At 42.7% G+C, this 20,022-nt stretch overlaps 1 protein-coding gene across 4 annotated transcripts in view; it reads left to right on the top strand.

Annotated features, from left to right (window-relative positions):
* Tbc1d31 (TBC1 domain family, member 31) overlaps positions 1–20,022 on the top strand; it is a 79,382-nt gene that overhangs the window by 32,500 nt on the left and 26,860 nt on the right. For all 4 annotated transcript variants that reach the window (XM_087556473.1, XM_087556475.1, NM_001134842.1 and 1 more), the window contains 4 exons: positions 10,076–10,227; positions 13,300–13,459; positions 15,312–15,512; positions 18,333–18,509. In XM_087556473.1, coding sequence (XP_087412599.1) covers positions 10,076–10,227; positions 13,300–13,459; positions 15,312–15,512; positions 18,333–18,509 — 690 coding nt within the window. The remainder of the gene's footprint in view (positions 1–10,075; positions 10,228–13,299; positions 13,460–15,311; positions 15,513–18,332; positions 18,510–20,022) is intronic.

Genomic DNA, 20,022 nt, shown 5'->3' on the forward strand with positions numbered 1-20,022 from the left:
GATTAAGTGTTGCTTACGGCTATGCTCAGAACACTGAGACTTTTAAATTACTATAGCTGGGAAATGCTTACTGCTGTAACCACAGACTTTAAGATGTCTTGGCTTAACATTAAAACATCTAAAACATTTAAGATGTTTTCCAGTTTTGCTATGAACAACTTTAAACATGCAGTAGATCTATAAGAACTTCTTAGTAAACATGGGTTCTTGTCATCTACGTGTTACTCTACTGTGAATTTGATACATGTTACTATAAAGTAAGTTTAAATGCAAGCAACATTGTACTTAGGTACTTAGCCTGCATTTAGTGGATCATGGTTGAAGTATTTGTTAATAGAATAATTTACATCAAAGTGCCTACACGTCAGTTGAGTGTGGCAGATGCATACACTTGTGACCTATGTGAGGTGATCCTTACTGTTGCCTGAGAAATTTTCATCATACCCCTTCCCTTTTCTTTTTCTTCTCTTACTTTCTTTTTTTGGCAAAGGAGATGAAAATGCGCTTTTTGTTGTGGATTCATTTTTTTCTAACATGTAAAGCACATTAAAGGTGAGTCTATATTGAAGCACGATTACATAGGAATGAGCAAAGCTGACTGTACAACACTGTGTCACTGAACTAATCCAGGAACTTTCCATTAATTGGGTTCAGAACTATCTGATCTTAACCAAAAATTAACCAAAAAAAGTCTTGTGACTTTTGCTGGTAGCAATGGCCACTTGCTTCTTTTTTTTTTTTTTTTTTTTTCTTTTTTTCAGAGCTGGGGACTGAACCCAGGACCTTGTGCGCCACTTGCTTCTTAAACTTAGAGAAAAAGATAACGTGAGAATAAAATCTCGTGGTGAAACCAATTTTTAAAAAATGTTTTTCATTAATTCTTTAAGAATCTCTTAAATGCAAACAACATATTTTGATCACAAGTACCCCTATACTCCCCCCAACACCTCCTAGTTTCACTCTCCCACCACCAAACCTCAACTTCATGTCCTCTTTTTGGTTCTTTTTTTCGGAGCTGGGGACTGAACCCAGGGCCTTGCGCTTCCTAGGCAAGCGCTCTACCGCTGAGCTAAGTCCCCAGCCCCAGCTTCATGTCCTCTTAAAGAAGTCAAAATGCTTTTTGCATTCATATGGAAGCATAAATGACCTTGGGTAACCCTAAGCAAAAGAACAGTATGAAGCCATACTTTTCAAAGGAGTAAATTGACCAAAAAAGACAAAAAGTAACATACATCCAACTAAGCATCCAGAGGGAAACCAACAGAAAGCAGGCAGTCAATCAGTGTGCATCAAGTGATCGCCATTAACACTTATGAGGGACTGCCAACACGTGAACTGAAGGTTAGACGGAGGATGGCGTGCTCAAAAGCAAACTAGCGTTCATTTTTGCTGTACTAGATAAATAGCATGCAGAAATACACCAGAAAGTCTACTTGGACGTAGCCAGCAATGTAAAAGTAGCTTTTACTCACCTGATTTAATTGTCATCTCAGAGGCCTACTGCTGAATAAACTCACCCATTCTAGCTCTTTCCGAACACTGGCCAGCAGGCCTGAACTCTCCAAGCTGTCTCATTCAAACTGGCTTTACTCAGCTTCTGACTAAATTGCTCTGCTTGGCTTCAAACAAACTAGCAATTTCTTTCTGATCTTCTGTCTCCTTCTCATTCTCTAGTCTGTTCTGTCTTCATCCGCAACCTGTCTGTTCTCATGGGGGTTGGGAGTATCCTGTCTCTGACTCATTCTGTCAAGCCTTTCTCTGATTCATCCCTTTGTCTGCCCCTCTATTTGACACCAGTTTCAAACTTGGCTGCTTCCTTCTTCAAACTAACCTTAGCGCCATGGTTTGGTATTGAAGGTGTGCACTGAGGGTGTGTCTATATTTTCAGCAGAGGGATTTAAGGTATGTGGCAGCCTGCATTCCAGCCGGGTCACACACCTAGGTCTTTGCATGTAATCCTTTGCCAGAGCAGCCATGTGGATGGATTAAAAACCTCCACACAACAGTACCAACAGTGAATTCTCTTTAATTCATGACATTTCTCTATGTTCTTTCTCAGTGCGTAGTTTCACAGTATGCATCGCTTCCCTCCCTTGCTCAGTAGTCATATCCTTTCATAGATAGTTCTAATACTTCTCTACTGTGGTTTGGTTTGTCTCTCATAAAATTCATAAAGTAAACTATTTGGTAATACTCTTTCTATAAGCCCTGTTTTATGTGTTTCGTTCCTTTTAACCACTAATTAGTATTCCATGTATAAATATAGTACCTTCAAGATATTCACTTATTTTGTTTTCAGAGTTTACTTCTCCCCTCTGATTAGCTAACTACTGTTTTCAGGAGTACCCGTGTCTCCAGTGAGATTGCTTTATTTAGGCTGTATTGTAATGTGGTATTGCCTTAATCTCTTCCTTATTAGTGTGAGCAGCTACTAATACATGTCAACCAAAAATCTGTCATATGTTCTCCATGGAAATCCCAGAGTTCTTTAACAATTAAAAAGAAAATAGAAGTTGTAGCCAAGTATTTGTTAGGGACATAGACCAAATGTCTTAGTAGGTCTGCTCCTCTTTAATTGCTTTAGCACTTAAATTGAATTTTAAATCCCAAAGCAGACAGAGAAGTGCGGTGAGTTGTGCCCTCTGTGGAGAAGATCACAGAACAGTGAGGGGAAGCCTCTGCTCCTCTTACCACGGCTCCCAGTAAGGACGTTGCTTGCTCACTCACAGCCAGTACAAATACCTCCAGATTTTAGCATGAGGATACAACATATATATATATATATATATATATATATATATATATATATATATATATATATATACACACACACACACACATACATATATATGTGTGTGTGTGTGTGTGTGTGTGTGTGTGTGTGAACATGCTGTGATGTGTATTTGTAAAAAGACTGTAAAGTAATAGAATACTGTAGTCTGTAAGTTACCAGCAAACTATTAAAAAAAAGACCATTGGGCAAACCAACAAGGTGACCCAACAAGTCAAGGCATTCACCAGCAAGCTTGCTGACCTGAATTCGATCCCTGGAAGCCACAGGCTGGAAAAAGAGAATTGAGACCTGCAAGTTGTCCTCTCACCTCCATATGTATGCTGTCACATATGTGCTTGCACACACACATGTGCACAAATGTAAATATAGTACAGACCCAGAACTATACAGCCCTGTTTATCAATGTAAAGTAGCCTGATATGCAGCATATGCAGCAGTCTCAGCACTTAGGAGGCCACTGGAGGCCAAGTGCAAGGTCAGCCTGATCTGCAGAGCCAGTTGCAAGCCGAAAGCCAACCAGGGCTATCTAGTGAGACTCTGCCTCAGAAATAAGTAAGTAAATAGAAATGCTCTTTACTCCTGGCCTTTGCAAAATTTGGGGAGAGCCAAATAGTTTCTGCCTCTGCGCACCGTGTTAAAATGGAAACTAACTGTAACCCAGTCTTCAAAATAAGACTGCTTAACTTCTTTTCTGTCCTCTCTTTCTTATAAGTAAGAAGTTGTCTAAAGGCTTGAGTCAGTTCCTGGTAACCTTCTCCACAAGGAATTTTACCCAGTGGAAGAGGCAAACAGCAGCAGCACCTACCGAAGTGATGACTTCAAGACTTACTGTGATAATGTGTGCAGGGCCTATCAGTGCTTAGGGAAATTGTCACCTATCATCCACCCATCCATTACATATCGGTCTGCCTGAGGAAAATTAACGAAGCACAGGCTGACCTTGAACTCACTATGTAGCTAATGATGGTCTTGAATTTCTGATTTTCCTGTCTCTGCCTCCTGTGTACTGGGACTAAGGCATGTGTGTGCCATCATGCCCAGTTTATGCCATGTTGGAGTTTGAACCCACGGCTTCCTGCAAGATCCCTACCAACTGTGCTGCGCCCTGAGCCTCTAGATGTATTCTTTAAAATGTGTTCTAAAAATAAGATAGTAATATTTTTCTTGAGCTGTAGGTATTTATTGTCTATTAACATTAAAACTCAGAAGGACTTATCTCAGTTTATGGCAAAGTTTGACCTGACCTTGCTTGCCTGGTGGCCTAATCTGAACTGAGCTGACTGAGACCTAAAGCACCCATGTATTCAAGGATGCGCTGCTGCTGGGTCAGACCCTGTAATATGCATCATTCCAGAACCTTCTCCAGTTGGTAATGACACTGACTCAAACATTGCCACTCCTGTGATGGCCAGTTAGGGAAATCTTTGATTTCAAAGTGTCTTTTGTTGTTCTTGGTGGTGTTGGTTCTTTTCAGGAGATGGGACGGGGTGGGAAATGAACCCAGAGCCGTGTGTTAGGCCCTTGAAGTGCCTTTGAAGGACTGACTGTCATCCGGATGTCTTCCCACTGCATTTGTCTGCAGTCTGGAAGCAATGCTAAACATCAGCCATGCACAGTGATGCCCACTGTACTCTCAGCTGCTCCAGAGGCTGAGGCAGGAGGACCTTTTTTAAATATAATGCTATATTTTAAAAATAGTTTGTTTCTGTATGCATTTATTGTGTGCAGGTGCACATACACAAGGATGCCATGTGGTCAGAGAACAATTTTCAGAAGCCAGTTTTTTCTTCCATCATGTGGTCCCAGGGATTGAACTTGGGTGGTCAGATTGGTGCAGGTGCCTTTACCCACGGAGGGGGGCGGGCAATTCTCTGAGGAATTTTCACTTCAAAGCCAACCCGGGCAACTTAGGGAGACCCTCATCTTAACAAAACAAAAATAGGGAGTGATAGAAGCCAGTTGTTGAGAGCCTCACCTTGTGCGCCCCTAACTCAGCCCCTTCCCTCCCCACCACAGCTGCCACTGGTCTAGAGCTCCTTAAATAACAAGAGGTGAACCAGTTGTCCTCTTCAAATTAGGAACTCTTGGTTGCTGTGATGGTGAGTGATAAGATTTTCATTTCTCAGTAAGGACTTGAGGAATAGATCCTTGTAATTGAGATGACTTTTGTTCATCTCTCTGTGAAGAAACTTTATGATCTCTGTCAGAAAATGTTTCATAAAGAAAGTCCTTGCCAGTCAGTCTGTATACAAGAGCACTCTTTGGGTGTCTGTGAATTAATTACTCACCTGGCTTTCACTTTGTTACAGTTACCAGCCTTGACTTTTGTTGTTCTGCTTTTGGTTTTGTAGTGTAATGGGCTCTCATTTTTATCCCAGGCTGTTCTGAACTTCCTCTCCTGCCTCAGCCTCTGTGCTGGGACTAGGGGTGCACTGCCATCTCCACTTTGCTTCTGTCTTATTTTCAAACACAGAGTATTTGCACGCAAAACTCTGCCCACAGAGAAGTCCTGCTCCTTTTTTTATTAATCACATATATTTGTATTGGATATTTTATGTATTTACATTTCAAATGTTATCCCCTTTCCAGGTTCCCCCCTCCCATCTTCCTTCCCCCTTCTTCTATGAAATGCTCCCCCCCCCCACTCCCACCTCAACACCCTGGCATAATTACACTGGGGAATTCAGCCATTACAGGACCAAGGGCCTCTCCTCCTATTTGATGCCAGACAAGGCCATCTTCTGCTACATATGTAGATGGAGCCATGGGTCCATCCATGTGTACTCTTTGGTTGGTGGTTTAGTCCTTGGGAGGTCAGGAGGTCTGGTTGGTTGATATTGATGTTCTTCCTGTGGGGTTGCAAACCCCTTCAGCTCCTTAAGACCTTTCTCTAACTCTTCCATTGGGGTCCCTGTGCCCAGTCCAATGGTTAGCAGCAAGAATCCTTGGGGTTGGGGATTTAGCTCAGTGGTAGAGCTCTTGCCTAGCAAGCACAAGGCCCTGGGTTCGGTCCCCAGCTCCTAAAAAAAAAAAAAAAAAACCAAAAGCAAAAAGAATCCTCATGTGTATCAGTAAGGCTCTGGCAGAGCCTCTCCTGTCAGTAAGTGCTTCCTTGCATCTGCAATAGTGTCTGGATTTGGTGTCTGTATATGGGATGGATCCCCAGGTGGGGCAGTCTCTGGATGGCCTTTCCTTCTGTTTCTGCTCCACACTTTATCCCTGTATTTCCTTTAGACAGCAATTCTGGGTTAAAATTTTGAGAAGGGTGGGTGACCCCCATCCCTCAACTGGGAACCTTGCCTAACCTCTGGATATGGTCTCTACAGGTTCTCCCTCCCCTTAGTTGGGCATTTCAGCTAATATCATCCCTATTGGGTCCTGGGAGCCTCTTGCTTTCCTGGCATCTGGGACACACTGGTGGCAACCCCCAGTTCCCCATCCCCCATTGCTACACACCTCTGTTCAAATTCCTGACCCTCTGTATATTATCCCAGTCACCTCTCATACCTGATTCTGCCTCCCCACCCCAATTCTCCTCCTTCCCCTTCCTCCTTTCCTCCCAAGTCCTTCCCACCCTCTACCTCCCCTGAGTATTTTGCTCCCCCTTCTAAAAAGGATTGAAGCATCTGAACTTTTTAGTCTTCCTTTTTCTTGAGCTTTATGTGGTCTATGCATTGTAGCTTGGGTAATTTGAGCTTTTGGACTAATATCCACTTATCAGCAAGTGCATACTGTGTGTGTTCTTTTGTGATTGGATGATATTTTTCTAGTTCCATTCATTTGCCTAAGAATTTCATGAAGTCATTCTTTTTGATAGCCAAGTAGTACTCCATTGTGTAAATGTACCATATTTTCTGTATCCATTCCTCTGTTGAAGGGCATCTGGGTTCTTTCCAGCTTCTGGCTATTATAAATAAGGCTGCTATGAACATAGTGGAGCATGTGTCCTTGGAGCATCTTTTGGGTGTATGTCCAGAAGGGTGGTATAGCTGGGTCCTCAGGTAGTGCAATGTCCAATTTTCTGAGGAACCTCCAGACTGATTTCCATAGTGGTTGTACCAGTCTGCAATCCCACCAACAATGGAGGAGTGTTCCTCTTTCTGTAATTCTTTAAGGGATTTTTTGCGTTTCCTCTTTAAGGGCTGCTACTTGTTTACCTGTGTTCTCCTGTATTTCTTTAAGGGAGTTATTTATGTCCTTCTTAAAGTCCTCTATCATCATCATGAGATGTGATTTTAAATCCAAATCTTGCTTTTCCGGTGTGTTGGGGTGTCCAGGTTTTGCTGTGGTGGGAGAACTGGGCTCTGATGCTGCCAAGTGCCCTTGGTTTCTGTTGCTTAGGGTCTTGTGCTTGCCTCTCACCATCTGATTATCTCGTGTTACTCGGTCTTGCTGTCTCTGACTGGAGCTTGTCCCTCCTGTGGGCCTCCGAGCCTGTGATCTTAGGAGTGAGAGCACTCCTGGAAGACCAGTTTTCTCCAGGACGGATTTGGGTATGGGACAGCCTCAGCTCTGGCACAGATCGGCCTGAGTTTCGTATTTGGTGTGAGTCTGCATACCTCCCCAACGTTCCAGAAGATGCTGAGTTGGGTGTGTTTGCCTCTTGAAGGTGCTCATCTTGGAAATGTGTCCCAGGTGGGCTGTGTGGGTGTTTAGCAGGACTTTAAACTGTTCAGCCCTCAGAGGGTTAAGTGTTCTGTGGAACCGGCAGAGAAAACAGGAAGGGGGAAAGGTGATAAAATTAGAGAAAGAGCAAGGAAGCCTTAGCCTGGAACCCTCTGGCTTCCTGTGTAGATGGGTGACCGCTCCTCTGCTGCTGGGATGCAGTGTGGTGATGTAGTCAGACTAACTGGAGCCAAGCAGGAGCCAGTGCCATGTTCTTAGCGCCCCCAGAGCTGGGAGGAAAATACACTGTTTCTTTACAAATTACTCAGACCACAGCACTTTGTCTTGGCAACAGAAAATGGCAAATCCAGGAAGCTTAGAATTCTATTACACAAGGAAAGAAGTCTAGCCCCTTGAGCTCAATGCCCCCCTCCCAGCGCTGCCTGTATATTTTGTTAATTTTTTTAAAGTTTTTTTCTAAGTACTTAATGTTGTCAGGAGATGACATTATCTAAATAATAATGACATGTTTCATTAGGAACAATTTTATAATCATTAAAATCTAGCAATTAAAATCACAAATCTGGTAATGAATAATCATGTAGGCAATAATCTTATCACAGCTATTCACCTAAAATAGCAGTTGATGCTTATTAGCTTTTAAGCCTTTGCCTCTCCCAGTAGGAATAAACTTTATTACTTTTCTTCAAAAAAAAAATGACTGCTAATTAAAATCAGAATTTTCCAAAGTCACTTCAGACACCAGTTTTGAAAGTGTCTTAATACATTCATTATGGATTGTAGTGTGTTCATTGCAGATTCCTTCTGTGACTCCACGTTAGAAATCTCACACAGTGAGTTACCACAGAAGTGTAACGTGTGAGCTGAGCACAAGTGTGGACTGGACCCTGCCTGTTTGTCAGCGTCTTGCATCTTATGTACTTTGGTTAGCCTTTTATTGTGTCTTATCATCAATGGACTGGATAATTTTAACTAGTGTGTTCATAGGCTTTATCCACACACATACACTCGCACACACACTCACACACTCACTCACACACACTCACACACGCACACACATACACACTCATACACACACTCAGACACACACACACTCACACACACTCACACACACTCACACACACACTCACACACACACTTATTTTTGTGCAGATAGATCGAGAGCGTTATATTGAAGCTGTGAGTGATCAGTTTCAGTGTCTTGTTTGAGGAGCTAGAACACATGATCACTCTATTACTGAGCCACAACCACACCCTGGCCCTGGCAAAACTTTTGTATTGAAAAGGAAATGTGAAATAAAGCTTATGCAAAAAAAAAAAAAAAAAAAGAGTAGGAAGCGGAATAAAAGATGCTATTTTCAGCCTTGCTATCAATGAATTTCACCCATAGTTCCCCATTAAATTAGTTAAATCTCCAATAAAATGTGGTATGATACACACTTTCACTTTGCTTTATACACAATTATTTACATTTGTCTTCACTTTTTCAGTTATTTCCACAGGATTCTCTCTTGTTGGTTCGTGTGTTTGTTTTCAGACAGTTTCACTGTGTAGCCTTGGCTGTCCTGGGACTCATTCTGTAGCTCCAGGCTTGTCGAAAAGTCAGAGCTCTGCCTGCCTCTGCCTCTGAGTGCTCGGATTGACAGTGTGTACACTCCCCCGCCCCCAGAGGATTTACACTTAGGAATGCGTTAACTAGCTCAGGAGCAATGCTTTCAGACTCTGGAGGCAGGTTGCGTTATCCTACTTACCAACTGACTGGGACAGTCTTCTCTAGGTTTCCACCAACATGTAGTATTCCTTAGCATTGTTAATAGTTTTTTAAAAATGTCCATGTGAATAGAGTTGTGAGCCCTGCACATGTTTTGATAGATGCATTGTTGAACAGTTTGGTTGTGTGAACATGGTAACATACTTACAGTCTAGATGGAGCAGGTAGGTTACCCTGGGGGGCTTCCTAACATAGTCATGACCAGGTGAGCATGAGGTGTGGGAAGCTGTAGCCAGATGAGTCAGTGAACTTAAAAGATGGAGGATTATACTCTGCAGCAATGGCTAAAAGTAGAGTAGGTATGAACTAGAACCCGTCATTATCACCGCGTCAGGCCCTGTACATCGTTGCTTTATACTTAATACAACTGCAGTGCAGGCCGGCTTACCGCAGCTTCACCACAGACACTGAGCAGGGAGTGGTGCTACAGCTTTACAACACGCTGTAATGTTGGTGATGCAAATTTTCATCTTCATTACATCTATGGGACAGCAGGCAGATGATTGTATACTCCATAAATACATGTGTAACTTGTATATGTGTATACATATGTTCATTAGTTATAAAACATGATAAAAAGGTATCTAATTTTCTTCTGAATTTTTAAAAGGTGACAGATTTTGTATTATCATTTAGAATTTGTGTTCTTCCTCATCAGTGTAGTCGATTGTTTTTAGTTGAAGGCTTTACTTTATACTTTATACTTTACATTGCAGTTGTATTAAGTATAGCTCATAAAATACCAATATTCTGTTATACAATAACTCGTATTTTCTCTAGTTCAGGAGATCAGTTTATAAAGGAGAAAATGGTTATATATAATTTTAAATTTGAGGGGACCCTGTGGCCTTCAGTGAAAGGTAACCAACCTTCTCTGTCCCTAGGTTTTCTTTCTACCATTAAGTAACACCATCCTCAGTTGTTTTAAGGACAACTCCATCTTCGCCTGGGAATGTGACACTCTGTTTTGCAAGTACCAATTGCCAGGTCCACCTGAAGGCTGTAACATCTTATACAAAGTGTTTGCGGTGACCAGGTAATGAACATTTTAAGGAATTTAGTTTCTGTTTTAAAAATCTGAATTTCCATTCAGTAGTTTTAGGAAAAGATTCCTTCAGCTTTAGATATGATCTGCAGACTCTTTGTTTTACTTTGGCTTTATTTTTACTTTATTGTGCAACTTTTAAGTATAAGTAAAAATGGAGAAATACACTAACTCCTAAGGACTCATCCGCTGTAGCAGTTGTCAGCTAATTCGGGTCCTGTTTCTGTCTCTGACTATTTATTTCTCTGCTGTATTGTCTAGGAGCAAAGTTTACATGTGTTATTTCATTGGTAAATATTCCAGAATATGTTTCTGAAGATTAAGGGCTGCTTTTGGGGAACATACCACGTTATTGTTATCAAATGTTTACAAATGAACAAGTGCTGCTTAGCACTGTCATACACCAGTGCTGAGACAGCAGTGATTGTCCAGTATGTGGATCCAATGACCGCTGTGCTCTGATCAGGACGTAGCAAGCTTTATACATCTCATTTGACAGTATGTTTCAATTTTATTTCTTATACATAAGTTAATCAATAAGTATGTGCGAGGACTTGAAAGCTTAAATTTAATCCTTAGAACCATGTTCATTTTGTTTGTTGGTTGGTTGGTTTTAAAAAGCATCTTTTTATATGTGTGATAGCATATTCTTATAGTCACGCCAGTGGGAAGATGCTGGTCAGTGGTCCATAGGGCTCCGGGCCCTGGAAAGTTCCTGTTGAGAGAGACAGACAGAACACAGGCAGACAGACAGACGGAGGAGATGGCACCTACAGAAGCACAGCCCAAGGTTGTCTTCCAGCCCCTACGTGCATCTGTACGTGTGCTTCCATTAGGAGCGGTGCAGGCCTCTGTCTCTAGGGATTTGTGCTCACCACCTACCCCGGCCTGGTGTGTGAGCAAGCAGTAGTGTCGTGCCATTGAGCTGTGAGCTGTTGCTCTTCCTAGGGTGCTGGCTATTCTAGCTCTGTATTGCCTCTCACTAACTTCCTTTTCTGTTGTTCCTTCACTTCTGATTCTCTAGCTGTTCACGTAGGACATAAAAGCTGTAAAAGCGAGCATTCACCTTGGCGCTTTACCCGCTTTGGGATAGATTATAGAAAAGAGTAGAAGGGCAAATTAAAACTCGATCCCCGGGGCTGGGGATTTAGCTCAGTGGTAGAGCGCTTGCCTAGGAAGCGCAAGGCCCTTGGTTCGGTCCCCAGCTCCGAAAAAAAGAACCAAAAAAAAAAAAAAAAAAAACTCGATCCCCGCCCCTCTTTTTCCTTAGTTGTTTTTGCGGTTATTTTTGGGTTTTGCTTATTTGTATTTGTTTTTGAGATAGGATCTTACTCTTAACACAGGCATACCTCAAACTCATGGCAGTCCTCCTGCCTCAGCCTCCCTAGTGCTTCTCTCTCTCTTTTTTTTTTTTCCTTCTAAAACCAGTTTTTAAAACAATAGGTTAGTTTATTGGCATCTTCCAAAGATGGCCATTGGAACTCTCTCTTTCATCATTAATCTTTCCAAACTCCTGGATTTAGGTGGGAAATTTCAAGCCACAGTAGTTAGGAGTTTTTAGAAGTTATGTCTCATTTTCAGGCACTTGGTCTGTTGTAACTAAGTGCTCCAATCCTACAGTCAGCTCTTTCTCTAAAGAGTGAGTAGTACGTGGTGGGAAATGATGATTTGAAACCCTGTATGCCAGGGGGACTTGGGATTGGACTGCTCATTCTTTATAGACCTTTCCAGGCTTGCTGGAAAGACTAGGAAGTGGATTGGTTTCTCTGTCTCTCTGTGTCTCTGTCTCTGTGTCTGTCTCTCCTTCCCTCTCTCCCTCCCTCTCTCCCTCTTGCACATGCGCGCACGTGTGCGCGCACACACACACACACACACACACACACACACACACACACATGCACACACACATTTCTTCTTAGGGCTTAGGAAATCTCACCAACTCTACCAACCTGTATATTGAACTATTCATGATATTTTGTTCACTGGCATAAATTCTTATCTAATCCAGACCACCCCAGGCTCGTTCAGACATTAATATCCCGTTTTGCTCTGTTTTATCCCTCCTTTGTAAATGTATCTCTTCCAAACTAGTCAAGTGCTGTTTGCACATCATCTCACTGGTCCAGTCACCTTCCTGCTTTATTCCCTTTGAACGTCCCACCACACTCAGAGGAGAGTCCATCCACTGCCTTGCGTGTAGCCTAGGCTGTCACCTGCCACAGGCAACCCCCTCTCCATCTTCTTCCCCCTCTGCTCCAGGCACACTTGACAGGCTCTTTCTTGTCCTGTACAAGAATCGTATCCTTCCACAGCACCTTTACTGGCAAATGTGGACTTTCTCCATGTTTCCGAGAGTTAGTCTAGTCATGTCATCCAGGGAGCAAGTCTCCATCCAGCTTTACAGCTGCACAGAATTTCTTACTAGCTGACATCAAATTTACTTATTTGCTCTGTTTCTGCAAAAGACATAAATTCCCAGCACCCACACAGTGATTCAAACCCACCTATAACTCTAGTTCCAGAGGACCCATTGCCCTCTTCTAACCTTCAGGGGCACTGGGGTTACATATGGTAACCATACAAACATGCGGGCAAAACATTCACACAAATTATATGTGTTTATGTACACACACACACACACACACACACACACACACACACACATATAGGCTGGACTCAAACTTACAGAGATCCGCCTGTTTCTGCCTCCCAAGTGCCACTACCACCTGCCTAATAAATAAATAATCTAAAAATATATTAAAGTGTACATGATCCTCAGCCCCTAATACCTCATTCAGCAAGTCACCCACAAAGTTAAGCTGGTGCTTTAAGGCCATAGGTAACACTTCTGGTTCTTCAGTAAGCCTGAGCCACCCTGCTTAGTCCACTGGCCACACGTAGCCTTCCATTCCTCAGTAGCATAGCCACGATTCCAGAGTTCATAGCTGCCAGAGGCGCCCATGGCCAGCATGACTGAAGGAGTTTACCCCCACAGGAAGCTCTGCAGTGTGAGCCGCTCAGCTGGCCTCACCCTTCACTGTTCGGTTTTCTTTTTAAATGTAGAGATGGCCGAATCTTGGCTGCTGGAGGCAAATCCAATCACGTGCATCTGTGGTGCTTGGAGGCCACACAGCTCTTCAGAATCATTCAGATGCCTACGAAGGTACGAGCTGTTCGCCATCTGGAATTCCTGCCTGATAGCTTTGATGCTGGCTCCAATCAGGTTAGTAACAGGAAGAGCAAGCTCCCACTTCCAGGCCTGTGTTGGCTCTGTTGTTCATGCACTTCTCTTCTGCAATAATCCTTAGTCTTTGAAAGTGTTGGCCATTTCCAGCCACACAGGCTCCCCTAGTGCCCTGTGGTTCCCTGCCTCGCCTCCATCCCAGCTCTGTCTTCCTCAGCTCTCGATGTAACTAACTGCACAACTGACTCCAATCTAAAACTTTGAATAGTTTATTTTCGTAAAGAATCTAGAGTTGAAAATAAGAATTCAAAAGCTTGTGTTATTTATTTAATATTACTGACAAATAGTTGTTTACCTTTATTTTCATTGACAGTCGCAGTGATGAAGTTAAATTGAACACATTTCGTGTGGTTGCCCACACACACACACACACACACACACACACACACACACACACGCAGTATGTAAGATTTCTAAGTTGTTGATGTGTTCTATGGTTGGGAATATAAATTACCACGAGGCGTCGGTGCGCCTCATCCCGTCTCCTGCTGTCTGGGTAGTCAGTCACTCCTTCCCAGAACTACTGTTGTTACATGCGTGTTTTCTCTGTAGATACAGCCTTACACTGTCTTCTTTTTTTTTTTTTTTGGTTCTTTTTTTTCGGAGCTGGGGACCGAACCCAGGGCCTTGCGCTTCCTAGGTAAGCGCTCTACCACTGAGCTAAATCCCCAGCCCCCACTGTCTTCTTAATTTGGAAATTATCCCGTATTAGTATCAGTTCAAAATGTCTTTCTCGTTCATGGCTTTTTAATATTTCCTATTTCTTTTTAAACTAGCCCTCTGTTTTATTGGGTACTTAATCTATTTTTAGTCCTTTTCTGTTATAAATAAAGCCTTGTAGGATGACTAAATTTGTGCAAATGTCACTTTTATTATCTTCTTTGTAGTATAAAAATCCAAGAGCTGAGATAGTTTCATGAAGGCAGATGGAACAGGGTCCTTGTAAATTGCCCTCAGGACAGCCTGCTGCACGTGTGGACGGCTATGTCTGCCAGCCAGCCATTCAGACAGCACACTTTCCCTCCGGACATTGCCAGACTACCTTTTATAAAACAACCCTGCTTGGAATGTCAGAGTCACGTGCAGTTACACCATCAGCCATTGGCCCTAACCCTCATGCAGCAAGAGAGGTTATTCATTTAATGCTGTCATTATAGTATGTCTTTAATTTTTCAAATTATATAACAAGTTTAATTTTTCCCCTTCACAGACTAGCTACCCAGCTGCTCTTCTACCACATCTAATGTACAAACTGTAATCTCAGTCCTCTCTCCAATATCAGGACAGCCGAACACAGGCAGAGAGTGGGGCACTTTGCCAAGAGCACGTGGTCTCTTTCCCACCTCTGACAGCCGTGTGGAGACGAGAGTCAGCAACTGGTCCCTGTGTCTCAGGGGAGGAGGCCTGCCGGGAGAAGCCAAGGCCTTCCATAGCTTCCCAGTGTACGTTCCATACTGTGTAGTCAGAGCCAGACATGTCTGGGTCTAAAGACACATCCACATGAGCCATCATTGGTGATTTAAAATGTGTAATGGCTCACTGGAAATTGAGCTGCCCTCTTAAAAATTATATAAAATGAATATTTTACTTTTAAAATATGTAGGGGTTGGAGATTTAGCTCAGTGGTAGGGCGCTTGCTAGCCCTGGGTTCAGTCCTCAGCTACAGAGGGGTGCGCGTGCGTGTGCGTGCGTGTGCGTGCGTGTGCGTGTGTGTGTGTGTGTGTGTGTGTGTGTGTGTGTGTGTGTGTGTGTGTACACACCGTGGTCTATGTATATAGACTTTCAGCTTTAGCTTTCAAATGTTAAGGCCCCATCATTTCTGTCTCTTCAGGTGCTTGGTGTGCTAAGTCAAGATGGGATTATGAGGTTTGTCAACATACAGACTTGTAAACTTCTCTTTCAAATCGGGACTGTTGAAGAAGGAGTTAGCTCATCAGTAATTAGCCCACACGGTCGCTACATAACAGCTATCATGGAAAATGGAAGTCTGAATGTGTATTCAGTCCAGGCTTTAACACAAGAAATAAATAAGGTATGGCATCGAGAAACTGAATGTGCTCTCTGCTGTCATGTTGTGCCACCAACAGTGAAGTACTTCCTCTGTGCTTCCTTCTAATGTCATCAGGGCACTCTGTCCTGAAGAGCTGCATCTCCAGCTCCAACTTCTCACCGTGCTCCTTCTCAGCCTGGTGCTCACCCCCGTCAGTGTCTCCTGTGACCGCTCTCCCAAGACAGGCCCCTAACTTCATTTCCTCCTTTCTGTTCTGCTCTGTGTTCTCCTCGTCTAGGTTACAAGCCTGTGTCTGGTTCGTTCTTCCTTCCTTCCTTTCTCTCTCTCTCTCTCTCTCTCTCTTTCTTTCTTTCTTTCTCTCTCTCTCTTTCTTTCCTAATCAAGTCACTGCTAAATCCTAGGCTTTCTTACATTTGAAACTAGATATTGGATAGAGGCATTGTCTACCATCCACCCATCATCTCTGCCTGTCAACTATCAGGTACCTATTTATCATCTCTCTCTGTTACTGTCTGTCTGTCTGCTATCTATCTATCTATCTTATTGGTTATCATGAAATCTGTTCACCATCTACTAACTCAGTTCTTGCGATAATTTTATATAATTATATACTTCAAATCACAAGACTCATCTAATATATGTGGTTTTGTATGTGTGTATTCATATTTTTTATAATATGGGATTATAATCTGTTGTTCTTGCATGTAATCTACATCAAATATACAGTGTAGGTGCCATAGTTCTTACTTTTATATTGTTGAAACATTTAGTATATGTTACTGTTTTACATCGCCAGTCTGTCACGCGCTCGTGCTGAGCCTCTGCAGCTTTTCCGTTTGACTTTCTACTGCTGAGAAAACGTTGACGGGGATGGAAAGTAAGCGGACAGAGTGAGCTACAGACCTCCTCATGCTGCTGGTGCTGAGCACACGGGGCCACAGGGAGGGACAGCTAGCTCCCACGTGCAGTCGCCCTTTACTTTTAGGACACATCGTCCTGTGTCTGTGTGGCTGCTTCATAAATAACTAGCCATGTTTCCTGTATAGACCTGAGTTTTACTATGTTTTCTTGTCATTTGATGATATTCTAATGAAGTCAGTGAATTTTTATGTATTCATTACAGAGGTGACATTGAATCTAGTGACATCCAGTGTTCTTGCCTCGGAAAGATTGTGCTCAAAGCCAAGGAAAACGCCCCAGCAGGGGAAATAACTTTATGGGCTTTTGTTGCTGTAAAATTATAAAAAATGCTATGTTTTATCCCACACTAGATCTGGCACTGCAGTGCTCCAAGGTATCTGGTAGACATCGTCATCTCAGTCAGCAAAGCCTCTCACCCGCTCTTCTCCATCCCATATCACACTGCCGATGGCCTCTCTCTGAGCCTGGCAGCAATCTCTCTGCCTATCTAGTACCCAAGGCAGGTTACCACCATGCCAGACGTACACATCCAAGGCAGCCACCACACACTCTCTTAAACTTAAGTCACCACATGAAAGAACACACAACACAATAACCTCTGATCCAGTTGATAGGATGTAATTGCCCACCTAGACACACAAAGCCCTGTGCACATCCATCCCTTAAGAACATTCATAACAACCTGTAAATGTGCAGAAGGAATCTTAACATCCGCCTCCATGTTCTCTCCACAGCTTCTCCCTCTCCAGTCTCCTCCTCCCTAAAACTTTTCTCCTGCCCATCCTTCCTTCTCATCCAATGACAGGCCTCATTCTATCTTGTACCTGCCTTCACCTGTGACATCATCCTACAGGCTTTAACAAAAATTTAGTAGAATGGATTGAAATTAAAGAATAAGGGGCTAGAAAGAAGGCACAACAGTCAGAAGCATTGGCTGTTCTTCCAGAGGACCCAGGTTCAATTCTCAGCACCCACATGTTGGCTCACAACTGCCTGTGTACCTCCAGCTCCCAGGGATCCAACGCCCTTAGGCAAACATGCATGCAGGCAAAACACTAACACACATAAAAATTTAAACATAAATAATTTTTTTTAAATTAAAGAATGGCAGATCAGCAATATTAAAGGCTGGCATAATCTGGTCAGATCATTTTGATTCCATCCTAAGATGAAGAATTAAATCGCAGAAGTGAGCACTGGACCTTGTCCTTAGAACTCAGCCCATGTCCTTATTTGTTTCTTTCCTCTGAATAATGAAGACCATTTGGTTTCAAAGGGGGTGCCTTTTGTGAGGAGAGTGTTCTCCTGAGTCATGTCTGTTCAAGTCAGCTGACTTAGATCTTTCCCGTTTGGCAGCCCCTAACAATGAGCTCTTGGGTTGTGCGTGGTGTTGCCTACGTTGTCTCTAACACAGTTGATGCTGAAGGGACAGTCAGCCCTCGGTGCGGACCACAGCCCTTGACTCACATAGGGCAGGGGACCCCATGCTCTCTCAGAGTATGTGCACTGCAGCAGTGAGGGTGCTTTTCTCAGCGTCCTCCTGGGCCATCCGTCCAGCCATGCCTTCTGTGTGTGTTGTCCTGTGTGTCATCATGTGGTGACCTCATTGTGGCAAGGGAAAGTGGTTTGCCGTCATATAATTTTGAGCCACCTTTTGGGACTAAATGCTATTTATTGCTGTTATATTTATACTTAGAGGACTTTGACAGACATATGCTATGGTTTACTTATCAGTAAGCATTCTAAAGTATTCTTAGACATAACTTAAAGACTAACTGTATAAACTAACTGTATAAAAAATACCTGTATAAATTAAAAACTAACTGTAAAAGTTAAACTTGACATGCTTTCCAAGAATGCCGACCGGGGGAGATCCATACAGGGACATAAATACACAGAGTGTCTTCCCTCCTCTTTCAGCCTCCTCCTCCTCTAGTTAAGGTGATTGAAGATTTGCCTAACAATACAGTGAGTTCCAATAATCTGAAGGTAAAAGTAATGTCAGGAAGGGTACAGCGCCCAGCAAGATGTAAAGAGAGGAAAAATCAAACTAGAGTACTCAAGCAGGACCTGACTGGGAACTTAGAAAACAAGGAGGTAAGAATATTTTTATACTTGCGCTCCAGCTTGCTGTGACCTGCTGTAGACTACGTTGTGGCTTCTGCGCTATGTGTGGCTGATGATGTTTGAGGTGTGGGAATCTGAACCGAGGTTTATGAATCCAGGCTCTCGAAGGGCTGGCATGGCTCGCACCTGCAGCCCAGCATTTAGGAGGTAGAGGCAGGATTGTGAGTTTTGGGTCAACCTGGGTTACAGAGTGACACAGCATCTCAAAACAAAATACAACAGACCCTCACAACCTGAGTCCCATCCTTGGAACCCACACAGTAGACAGAAACCAACTGTCAAAATTGTCCATTAATCTTCATGTGTGTTGCGCAGTGTATACACACATGCACATTGCACATACTAAATAAATGTTTTTAAAGAATATTGTAAGTGTAAAACATGTGCAGCAAGAAAGTAGGAGAACCTAGAATATAAAATCTTATTGACGTCATACTGACTATGTGTTACAGTGACTTTTGATTATGTTGGGTTAAAAATTATAAAAATGAATTTTTCCTATTTTTCTCTACTTTTGTTAATGTACTTGTTAGACAATTTTAAATTCTAGTTGTGACTCACATTGCATTTCTGCTAGACAGTGCTGCTGTAGGAGGTTATAAGGGGAAACAGGAAGCAGACTTCGCACTGCTCCCTCTGGAGTCGCTGTACTCCTTAGAGGCGGCCAATACCACAAGCGCCTTGAGGCAAAGAGTTCTATAGGTTTTGTTTTCTAAAATAAGTGTATGCAAGAATGCATGTATGTGTGCATGCCTGAATGTATGTGCATGTATGTGTGCATGTGTGTATGTATATATGTACATATATATGTATGCATATGTGTGTGTGTGCATTGTGTAAGTGTATGTTTTGTGTGTTAAACTTTTTGAGATAAGGAAACGTTCAAGTCCGTTCCTCCACTTTGGGCTCCAGGGTCACAGTCAGGTCACAAGGCCACACAGCAAGCAAGCACTTTCACCAAACATCGAGCCTTCTCGCTGCCCTGCGTTCTTCTCTAAAATGGTTTCCTATTCTTTTAATTTTTTTCTGCAAAGCATATATATTATTTTGAAACAAAAAATATACTCATAGAAATGTTTAATAGTATCTTCAGGGAACTTATTTATTGACAGTACAACATACAGGTAAAATACACAGTGATTTTTCACAAACTTAATTTACCCATGCTACCCACAACCACGTCAAAGAGTGGAATGTTGCTGCTACTCATGGCCTCTGCCCAGTGATAATGCTGTCTTTGCTGGGAAGAGCAAGTGCTGGGGACTGACTCTGGATTGCACATATATACTAAGTATGTATTCTGACACACACCTGAGCCTCTGGGTACCATAGCTTTGTTCACTACATGCTGTCAGTTTTCCTGAGTTGCTGGCATAATTCATAACCTGACAGCAAGAGAGAGTTCTCGTTATTCCATATCCTCAACAACACTTGTTATTGCTCACATTTATTTTAATAATGTTTCCTATAAACATTTAAATGG

The sequence above is a fragment of the Rattus norvegicus genome, chromosome 7 (assembly GCF_021556685.1).
Source record: "Rattus norvegicus strain SHRSP/BbbUtx chromosome 7, alternate assembly SHRSP_T2T, whole genome shotgun sequence".
Taxonomy (NCBI): Eukaryota; Metazoa; Chordata; class Mammalia; order Rodentia; family Muridae; genus Rattus; species Rattus norvegicus.